Source organism: Mycena indigotica (genome assembly GCF_014461135.1).
Source record: "Mycena indigotica strain 171206Taipei chromosome Unknown Mind.scaff0008, whole genome shotgun sequence".
NCBI classification, from domain to species: Eukaryota; Fungi; Basidiomycota; class Agaricomycetes; order Agaricales; family Mycenaceae; genus Mycena; species Mycena indigotica.
Window position 1 is genome coordinate 1570273 of NW_023503007.1, and position 9893 is coordinate 1580165.

The 9893-nt window shown below is 52.7% G+C and overlaps 4 protein-coding genes across 4 annotated transcripts; 3 read left to right on the forward strand and 1 right to left on the reverse strand.

Annotated features, from left to right (window-relative positions):
• Positions 1-221: 221 nt before the first annotated feature.
• On the forward strand, positions 222-2080 carry MIND_00925300 (uncharacterized protein; the record flags this gene model as incomplete). The annotated part of the gene is made up of 6 exons (XM_037365882.1): positions 222-332; positions 378-917; positions 969-1088; positions 1136-1348; positions 1406-1682; positions 1734-2080. The coding sequence occupies 6 exons, from the start codon at positions 222-224 to the stop codon at positions 2078-2080; spliced, it is 1608 nt and encodes a 535-aa protein (XP_037217294.1).
• A 132-nt stretch (positions 2081-2212) lies between these two features.
• On the forward strand, positions 2213-3493 carry MIND_00925400 (Membrane transporter; the record flags this gene model as incomplete). The annotated part of the gene is made up of 1 exon (XM_037365883.1): positions 2213-3493. One exon carries the CDS (start codon positions 2213-2215, stop codon positions 3491-3493), a length of 1281 nt encoding a protein of 426 aa, XP_037217295.1.
• Positions 3494-3549: 56 nt separating this feature from the next.
• On the reverse strand, positions 3550-4460 carry MIND_00925500 (MR-MLE domain-containing protein; the record flags this gene model as incomplete). The annotated part of the gene is made up of 4 exons (XM_037365884.1): positions 3550-3777; positions 3824-3843; positions 3948-4188; positions 4239-4460. The coding sequence occupies 4 exons, from the start codon at positions 4458-4460 to the stop codon at positions 3550-3552; spliced, it is 711 nt and encodes a 236-aa protein (XP_037217296.1).
• A 3575-nt stretch (positions 4461-8035) lies between these two features.
• Positions 8036-9893, forward strand: MIND_00925600 (uncharacterized protein; the record flags this gene model as incomplete). The annotated part of the gene is made up of 6 exons (XM_037365885.1): positions 8036-8146; positions 8192-8731; positions 8783-8902; positions 8950-9162; positions 9219-9495; positions 9547-9893. The coding sequence occupies 6 exons, from the start codon at positions 8036-8038 to the stop codon at positions 9891-9893; spliced, it is 1608 nt and encodes a 535-aa protein (XP_037217297.1).

Here is a 9893-nt window from a genome sequence, read left to right on the forward strand (position 1 = left end):
GCCGCTTTGGGCGCCCCGGTGATACCTGGATATGGCTCATCTGCGATGGCTGGCCCGCGTGAGCCGGCCAGCTGCTTTGTTGCGATCCAAAAGACGCTCTTCGGTTGCGAAATGACCAGAGCGAGTGACGATGGGAGGCTGGGTGTGGCCTTTTTATTACGGGCACTTCGCTTTCGCCCTTTTCCTCAAGTCCCACCCACTTTCAAAAAACACTCGTGAAGATGGTGGGCTCTGCAACGCTCGCGCTGCTCTTTTCCGCACTACACCTTGCCTCTGGCAACCCGGTGTCTAGGCAATCCAACAGTCCCAAGGCTGTCTATGCCCACTTCATGGTCAGTCTCCATCGCTTTTCTTTCTCCGTGCTAATCCTGGTCCAGGTTGGCATCGTCGAGAACTTCAGCTTGTCGGACTGGATAACCGAAATGACGACCGCCAAATCCATCGGCATCGATGGCTTCGCGCTTAACTGTGCTCCTCCCCGCGTCGATAGCTACACTCCGAAACAACTCGCGAACGCCTACAATGCTGCTCAACAAATTCCCGGCGGTTTTACCGTCTTTCCGTCCTTCGACTTCGCCTACTGGTCTAGCGGTGACCTTTCCACCATCCTCGAGGTCCTGCGCAACTACTCGAGCCTGCCCTCGCAGGCATTATACAATGGCCGACCCATTGTCAGCACATTTGTTGGCGACACATTCGACTGGAACTCTGTACGGGGGACGGCGAATGTCTTTGCCATCCCAAATATCCAAGACCCGGGCCAGATCTTGAGCACAAACACGTTCGACGGCGCGTTCAGTTGGTATGGCTGGCCGGAGGAGGTTGGAAATACCCCCGTTGCAGGACCGATGACCACGAAATTCGATCTGAGATTCATCAACAACTTCGCTCAGGCGGGAAAGGGACAGATCTACATGGTGCGTAAGACTACTTATATGCTGACAACGCTTCTGATACAATCTTGAAAGATGCCCGTCTCGCCGTGGTTCAGTACCCATTTCCCCAGCAAAAACTGGATCTTTGACGGCGACACACTGATTACCGATCGCTGGCCCCAAGTGCTTTCGCTCCAGCCTCCGCTTGTTGAGGTTCGTATTTCGCATCTCATGTTCTTTTTGAATGACGATTTGTGAAGATCATTACATGGAATGACTTTGGCGAGAGTCACTATATTTCCGACTCTGAGCCTACACATTCAGACGATGGTTCTTCCGCCTGGGCAACTGGTTACCCACATGCTGGATGGCGAATAATCATGAAAGCATACATTGCCGCATACAAGTCCGGTGCCTCTGATGCCGTTATCACCGACGAGCAAGTTGTGTACTGGTATCGTGGCTTCCCCAAGGTGCGTTGCTTTCATATCATCCCGTCATTCTATTGTCTTTCTAACCCCCCAACCTAGAACACTCCTTGTTCGGGTGACACCCTCGGCGTACCCAACGGCGTCAACTTCTTCTCCGATAGCATCTTCATCACCACCCTTCTCAAGTCCCCTGCGACCCTCACTGTTACCTCCGGCTCTTTCGCACCGGTTACAATCAATGTCCCCGCCGGCGTCACGACCAGCAGCGTCAACATGGGCATCGGCTCTCAGAAATTCTCGATCTCGCGCAACGGAGTCCAGGTCGCCAGCGGAACTGGTGGATTGGACGTCAAGAATACGTGTACCGGGGTGTATAGTGAGTGGTTTCCCGTTTCTTAGAACTGCCACTCACGAAAACCCTGTACAGATTATAATGCATACGTTGGTAACTTTGCTGTCGGCCCGGGCGGCGGAGGCACAGGCTCGAGCAGCTCTAGCGCCAGCGCGACAAAATCCTCCTCTGCAAGTAGTAGCACCAGCGCTAGCCGATCCTCCTCCGCAAGCTCAAGCGTGGTTACCTCTCCACCGTCGAGCTCGTCGTCGCGGTCGAGCGCCACCTCAAGTGCGACATGTGGAGCGGGCTGCACTATCACCGCGTCCTCGCAGATCTTCCCCACCAACTGTCTCCAGCCAGGATGTGTTTGGGCGGGTCCGGCGGGCCAGGGAGTACCCGACCATTGTGACACTGGCGGAAGACCGTGTCCTACTAACTAGCGGAGGACAACTGAAATGTAAACTTGTAGAGAAATTTGTATAGGACTATTACTTATATACGTCAAGAATCCAGGTGTTTTTACTTTCACCTTCCGGCGCTTATGTCATCACCCTGCTTGACAGTTGACCACGATGGCGACCCAGATCGACCTTCCACCTGAACTACTCGAGGCTATCGTTTGCAAGCTGGACAGTGCGGTCGATATGGCGTCATGCGCTCTCGTTTGCCGAGCTTTCGTCGTACCTAGCCAACGCCAGCTGTATCGCAAAATAATGCTAACTTTCGCCTTCCTTACGTGGCGTCCTGTGCCGAACCTTGAGCGTCGCCTGGCACTGTTGCAACGGTTTCCGCACATTGGGACGTATATACGTGATCTCAGCATCGATATCCCAGCGTCGGCGGAAGGACAGCAGGCGATGGGCAACCTACTCGACTGCATCTTCCGCGGGCCCGGGCCTTGCATCGTCGAACGGCTCGCAGTGGATTTCCATGGATCACAATGGGATAAACTCAGCCCAGTCATTGTCAATGCATTCAGCAATGTTTTTTCATCCTCTTCATCGGTGCAAAGGTGCCATATTCTCCGGGTGGCCGCACTCCCGCGCGACATCGTTCTGCAGATTGCCCATAGCGTTAAGCTCTTGTCCTTGATCCACATTACTGGAATTTTATCCCCTGACGACACATTTGCGCAAACCAACGACCTACTAGTATGGCAGCACTCGCTGTTGGAAGAACTGATGATTCCAGCTGGACTTACTAGCACCGCAATTTCCCGATCCTATCGATTCCTCTTCGACCTGCCGCACCTCACTCGTCTGTCAACACCTCTTTCTGCATTCCGTGTCGGCCTTGCTGGTACAGGCTTTTCGGGCCTATTGCATCGACTACAGACTCTCACACTTGACTGTGTTGCATTGATAGAGTCATTAGATCTCCCTATGCTCCCAGAACTCACCTGCCTGACTTTGGCTTTTGTTCGAGGTACTACTAGTACTGCCGACGAACAGTACACATTGCCAGAATATATTGTCAGTGCCCTCGGGGGACTCCCTACCCCAAAGCTTAAACGCCTCACACTCCGTGTTCTTGTGCCAGCGTCTTTTGCGTTTGATGTTCGGACCCCGAGACCGGACTGGTGCTCGCCGCCAGAACTCAAGATCTGCGCAGTGCACGACGGGCAATACACGGCGGTCAATATCCACATGATCGAGTGTATTCTAGGCTATATAGACCCGTTTGCGGTCTGCGACGACTCACCGGGGTCTCATTTCGCGCATGTCTTCGACGGTTTTATGACATTTATGACAGAAGCTTTGACGGGTGCTTTCCCTGGGATGGCGACAGAGAAATTATCATTTGGGAAACGGAAAGCACAAGACAGGGTGAACTACATGGACCATCTTCCCTGAGCACCAGTCTTTATAATACTTATCATATCTGTGTTGTATGTGTGATATCAATGTTGTTAAGATTGGCAAAGTGCTCGTGGTGTACTCAGCACGTTGCGGTCCAGGTCCCAGATCTGGTTCGCGTCGATTATGAGCACCGCGCCGGTCGGCCCAGCATTCTTCCCAGCGATGCTCTCTGGCGGTGACGGCGCGTGGTTTGGAGGCAGCGGCGTGGGGTTGTCGATGAGCGAGCGGATGAGTTTTCCGCGGCGAAGGTCGTCAGCTGGGTCGGCCCCGACCTTCATCTTGCAATGGTTAAAGCCCTGAGAGGGCCTCTTTCACCAGTCGCACAACTTTCTCGTCGGTGTATCCTGAGAACAGCGTCAGTATCGTGAGCGGGGAAGAGCCTGAGGGAAGGCGAACCTAACCAGCCGGCGGAGGTCACATATGCGAGGTAAAATCACAATAGACTCACCCTTGCTCCCTAACAATTGCCTCCCTGAGTCTCTTTTTTTACCCGCTTCGAGCCTCGCGAGCGCCTCCTCCTTGGTAATGGCGTCCGCCACACGCAGCCGCGCTAACGAGCTCTTCTCGGGTGAACTTGAAGTCCACCACAATCTTGAAGTCCCACAATGGCTTATCTCCTGCCCGCGCATACACGTCCCACAGCGCGAGCGCCCGACGCAATATGAATCACACCCTCCTCTGGGCCCATCCTGAGGGTTGTCGTCAGCTTACCCAGAAGTAAAAACAGAATGGGACACACCAGCGCAGCTGCGGGTCCGCCATTATGTATTCCCATGTGTTCCCCATATCCTTGAATAACTCCTCGCTCTCCTTGCCCACCAGGCAGGCTGCGCGACCGCGCCAATGCAGCACACACGATGTCGTTCCCGCGACCGATGGTGAACGTCATCCCATGGCCCACCAGGGCGGAGTCGGTGAGGAGCGTGACATATGCCGAGGAGTAGTCGCAGTCCGTGTTCATCGCGTCCGTGCCGTCGCCCGCGAGCGACGTCGGGAAGCGCACGTCTGTCGCCAGGGTCAGCGGGCGGAACAACAAAAAAAGGGGGAGTACCGTGAATGTCGAACCCAGTGATAACAGGAATGGCCAGTGGTTAAACTCGAGGCGAGCGAGTTGTTTTGGGACCAGCGGACGCCTTGTATGTGGCGGCGAAGGAAAGAAGCTTCGCGGGGGCCACGTGCGGGCCGCCTATGGCGGGCCGCGACACCCGTCCGACTTGCGGGATACACGTGAGAACCACACTGCCAAATGGCTGTGCAACGTGGGTAAAGCTACGTGTCGTCTCTTGCCTCCCCCCACAACATCGATGAGCTTGCCCCCTTTATTGGCTGATGATTCATGCAAAGACTCACAAATTTCTGTCTCTTGCTCTTGACCACCACGATGTCGGCGCCGTTCGTGTATGTCCCCGAGGCTGGCACGTCCTCATCGTCGCCGGCCTACCCCGCCTTTGCTTACCCATACCACCCTTACCCGCCATATCCATATCCCCCGCCAACCACACCGCAAGGCCCGCAGACGCCATTCCTTCCTCCTTCACCGCTGCTTTACCCTCCCTCGCCGTTTGCGCCGCCCCCCGCGGAGCCTGCGCCGGGAACACCAAGCGGGGCATTCAACCCTAGTTCTGTGCTCTGGCCAGACCAGTCAACAGGCGTATACCAGCCAGCACCAGCAGGATATGTTAGACAGAGAACGCAGTCGTGGACCGCACCAGCCCAGCCACATGGCTCTCCCTTCCTCGCACCCGCCCAGCCACCTGCCTTCCTCACTGCCAACTCGTATGCTGGTCATGGCCACCGCCGCGCTAATTCACATGGGGCCGCCAGCATCCCGCCATGGGCACAATACGCCCCGGCCATCCCACAACAGATCCACCCATTCCTAAATGGCGATGCGCCGTCACCTGACTTCCACTTCGACCTTGCACTCGGCGCGTTCGTGCCCCTCCGACGTGCCGCGAACCCCGCGCAGAGCATGCCCGTACCCTCCGCCGAACTAGCTCTTCCCGCGTTTCACCCGCCCCGTGCCGCCCTGCGCATCATTCACGCACAACTGCCCTTCTGGCCAGTCGACGTGACTCTGCCCCCCACCCCCGGCCAACCCCGGCCCGTACGCCCCGCCCATGCCGACGAGCATCACCCTTGCAGACATCCTCATCGCACTTCACCGCGCACTCCATGGTCGCATTTCGCATGCCGACTGGGCCACCCTCGACAGTACCGCGGAGCAGGCCGTCACACGCGCATATGCTGCGCGCTGCCACACCGAGGCGGCGCGCAGCGGGGCGCCCATACACGCGCTGAGGGATGTCGAGATGAGCATCCGGAGCCGAGGCGTCAAGAAAGTCGACTTTTTGCTGGGCAGGACCGTGTTCCGCGGGCTGACTCGCGCGCCGGGAGATCCGGAGGGTGTTGTGCGGCTCGTCACGGCGTGATTCGGCTGCTTTTTTTTTTACCTTTGATGATTATTCTTATGTCCTTTTATCTGTATGACTGGGAAGTAGTTTTACTATGGGATTGATGCAAAAATGATCGCAATAAGCACAGACTGGCAAATTTGCATATCTATCTGCTGAGCCAGAATGGAAACATACAAATCTGTGATGAATATATTAGGAAACCAGAACAAAACAAAACACAAATCAGAACACAAGAGGTTCACATTTTCTATTCTCACCTTGTGTCATATTATTATCTTGTTAGTAGCATGGTATATAGGTGTACTGGACTTAAATAGGAGATTTTATTAATGTTTAGATCCCCCCCCTGATAAAATAGATTATCCCTTGTACATAACCATTTGCTGTTAACAAGTAAATGACATATATTATTACTTATATAATCAGGAGCTTTCCAGACTTGATTTGTATGAAATATGGGTATATATCAAGTTATCAGATTGGACTCAACTCAAAGCCAATATAAGCTGACAATTTTATGGCTACAATTTGTAGTAAATAAATGCGCCAAATATGCCACAAGATATAAGACCATATATATCAAAAATCAGGGACAGCACCGAAGTGTACCTGATATGTTTGAAATAAGTGACAAATTGCCATTATAAGTATATGACAAATTCCCTTATACATGATAAATTGGGGTAATGATAATAATGTGATACTATTTTTTGATGAATATTTAGGCTTGAATGAGGTGCACTTATTATTGTCTACAAAACATGGTCAGGAAGGGGGTATAGTCACAATATATGCTATATTTGATACCTTAATACAGAACATGATTTCTTGTAAATCAGATACAATTTTTGCAACTTTTATTGCATGTTATCAAAGCAGCAAAAAATGTTATTGTTTTGGTCCACTATTTCTTATATATAACTTCTGCTCAAGGACCCCTTTTTTTTTGGCTGAAACCCGGTGTGACCTATCTTGGGCACCGAATCAATTAAATTGCTATAGTGTGCATTGTGTGTACAATGAATGCTCTAGTGTCCCTAGGGGTTTTTTTTCTTGTCTCCCTCTCTTCCCTCTTGATAAATTTGATATTCCTCTAGGTGAGAACTTGAGCTGCCATAAGCTACTTATGAACTTAATTTTCCATAACAGCTAGTGTAATTTGTGGGTAGAAACAGTGAGTTTCTCTTTCTTCCAGTGTTCCCTCCTCTTTGGCTGATTTTTTGTTACTCTTTTGGGACCACAAACACTATTACCATGCTGTTACAAGTGCATCGGAATTTAATTTATCCATTATTCATTATTTGCCAGTCACGGTGTTGGCCAAGGTGCTTACTTATGTTCACAAACTGATTTAGGTTTGTGCTAATGTACCGTCAAGAGATGAGAATGATTGTCACGACCCATGTAACACTGATGGGCTGTCCAAGCCTCATTTTTTTTGGAATATTAGTAAACAAGTGGGCTTGGAGCCTTAAGCTTCTTCTCCAAAACCTCTCAGGAGTCAGTTTGTATTTGTGCTATAGTACGCCGCTTGTCGGCTTACCTTCAATCATATCATGTCCAAAAGAGGGAATGTCACTTCGTGACGTGCCGTGTGACTTAGATGATGTGACTCAATGACGTGCCGCATCACTAATTCGCCATCACTGACTCAGCTTCCTTCTTAACTCTCACCATGGCCACAAAAGTTAAGATGTTAATTCGAACTCGGTCGTTCCGGGAGCGCTAGAGCCAACCACCGCCTCCCGAAGCTCCAATGCACAGTTGCTGCGATGCATTCCGAGGCTTTCTGACGCGACGGCCCCTTCGATATCAGATCCCTCTCTACATGATTCTGTCCTGGATCGCGTGATTCACGCACCTGACTGCAACGGGCGAACCAAAACTGAACGCGTTTCGCCGCTTTGGGCGCCCCGGTGATACCTGGATATGGCTCATCTGCGATGGCTGGCCCGCGTGAGCCGGCCAGCTGCTTTGTTGCGATCCAAAAGACGCTCTTCGGTTGCGAAATGACCAGAGCGAGTGACGATGGGAGGCTGGGTGTGGCCTTTTTATTACGGGCACTTCGCTTTCGCCCTTTTCCTCAAGTCCCACCCACTTTCAAAAAACACTCGTGAAGATGGTGGGCTCTGCAACGCTCGCGCTGCTCTTTTCCGCACTACACCTTGCCTCTGGCAACCCGGTGTCTAGGCAATCCAACAGTCCCAAGGCTGTCTATGCCCACTTCATGGTCAGTCTCCATCGCTTTTCTTTCTCCGTGCTAATCCTGGTCCAGGTTGGCATCGTCGAGAACTTCAGCTTGTCGGACTGGATAACCGAAATGACGACCGCCAAATCCATCGGCATCGATGGCTTCGCGCTTAACTGTGCTCCTCCCCGCGTCGATAGCTACACTCCGAAACAACTCGCGAACGCCTACAATGCTGCTCAACAAATTCCCGGCGGTTTTACCGTCTTTCCGTCCTTCGACTTCGCCTACTGGTCTAGCGGTGACCTTTCCACCATCCTCGAGGTCCTGCGCAACTACTCGAGCCTGCCCTCGCAGGCATTATACAATGGCCGACCCATTGTCAGCACATTTGTTGGCGACACATTCGACTGGAACTCTGTACGGGGGACGGCGAATGTCTTTGCCATCCCAAATATCCAAGACCCGGGCCAGATCTTGAGCACAAACACGTTCGACGGCGCGTTCAGTTGGTATGGCTGGCCGGAGGAGGTTGGAAATACCCCCGTTGCAGGACCGATGACCACGAAATTCGATCTGAGATTCATCAACAACTTCGCTCAGGCGGGAAAGGGACAGATCTACATGGTGCGTAAGACTACTTATATGCTGACAACGCTTCTGATACAATCTTGAAAGATGCCCGTCTCGCCGTGGTTCAGTACCCATTTCCCCAGCAAAAACTGGATCTTTGACGGCGACACACTGATTACCGATCGCTGGCCCCAAGTGCTTTCGCTCCAGCCTCCGCTTGTTGAGGTTCGTATTTCGCATCTCATGTTCTTTTTGAATGACGATTTGTGAAGATCATTACATGGAATGACTTTGGCGAGAGTCACTATATTTCCGACTCTGAGCCTACACATTCAGACGATGGTTCTTCCGCCTGGGCAACTGGTTACCCACATGCTGGATGGCGAATAATCATGAAAGCATACATTGCCGCATACAAGTCCGGTGCCTCTGATGCCGTTATCACCGACGAGCAAGTTGTGTACTGGTATCGTGGCTTCCCCAAGGTGCGTTGCTTTCATATCATCCCGTCATTCTATTGTCTTTCTAACCCCCAACCTAGAACACTCCTTGTTCGGGTGACACCCTCGGCGTACCCAACGGCGTCAACTTCTTCTCCGATAGCATCTTCATCACCACCCTTCTCAAGTCCCCTGCGACCCTCACTGTTACCTCCGGCTCTTTCGCACCGGTTACAATCAATGTCCCCGCCGGCGTCACGACCAGCAGCGTCAACATGGGCATCGGCTCTCAGAAATTCTCGATCTCGCGCAACGGAGTCCAGGTCGCCAGCGGAACTGGTGGATTGGACGTCAAGAATACGTGTACCGGGGTGTATAGTGAGTGGTTTCCCGTTTCTTAGAACTGCCACTCACGAAAACCCTGTACAGATTATAATGCATACGTTGGTAACTTTGCTGTCGGCCCGGGCGGCGGAGGCACAGGCTCGAGCAGCTCTAGCGCCAGCGCGACAAAATCCTCCTCTGCAAGTAGTAGCACCAGCGCTAGCCGATCCTCCTCCGCAAGCTCAAGCGTGGTTACCTCTCCACCGTCGAGCTCGTCGTCGCGGTCGAGCGCCACCTCAAGTGCGACATGTGGAGCGGGCTGCACTATCACCGCGTCCTCGCAGATCTTCCCCACCAACTGTCTCCAGCCAGGATGTGTTTGGGCGGGTCCGGCGGGCCAGGGAGTACCCGACCATTGTGACACTGGCGGAAGACCGTGTCCTACTAACTAG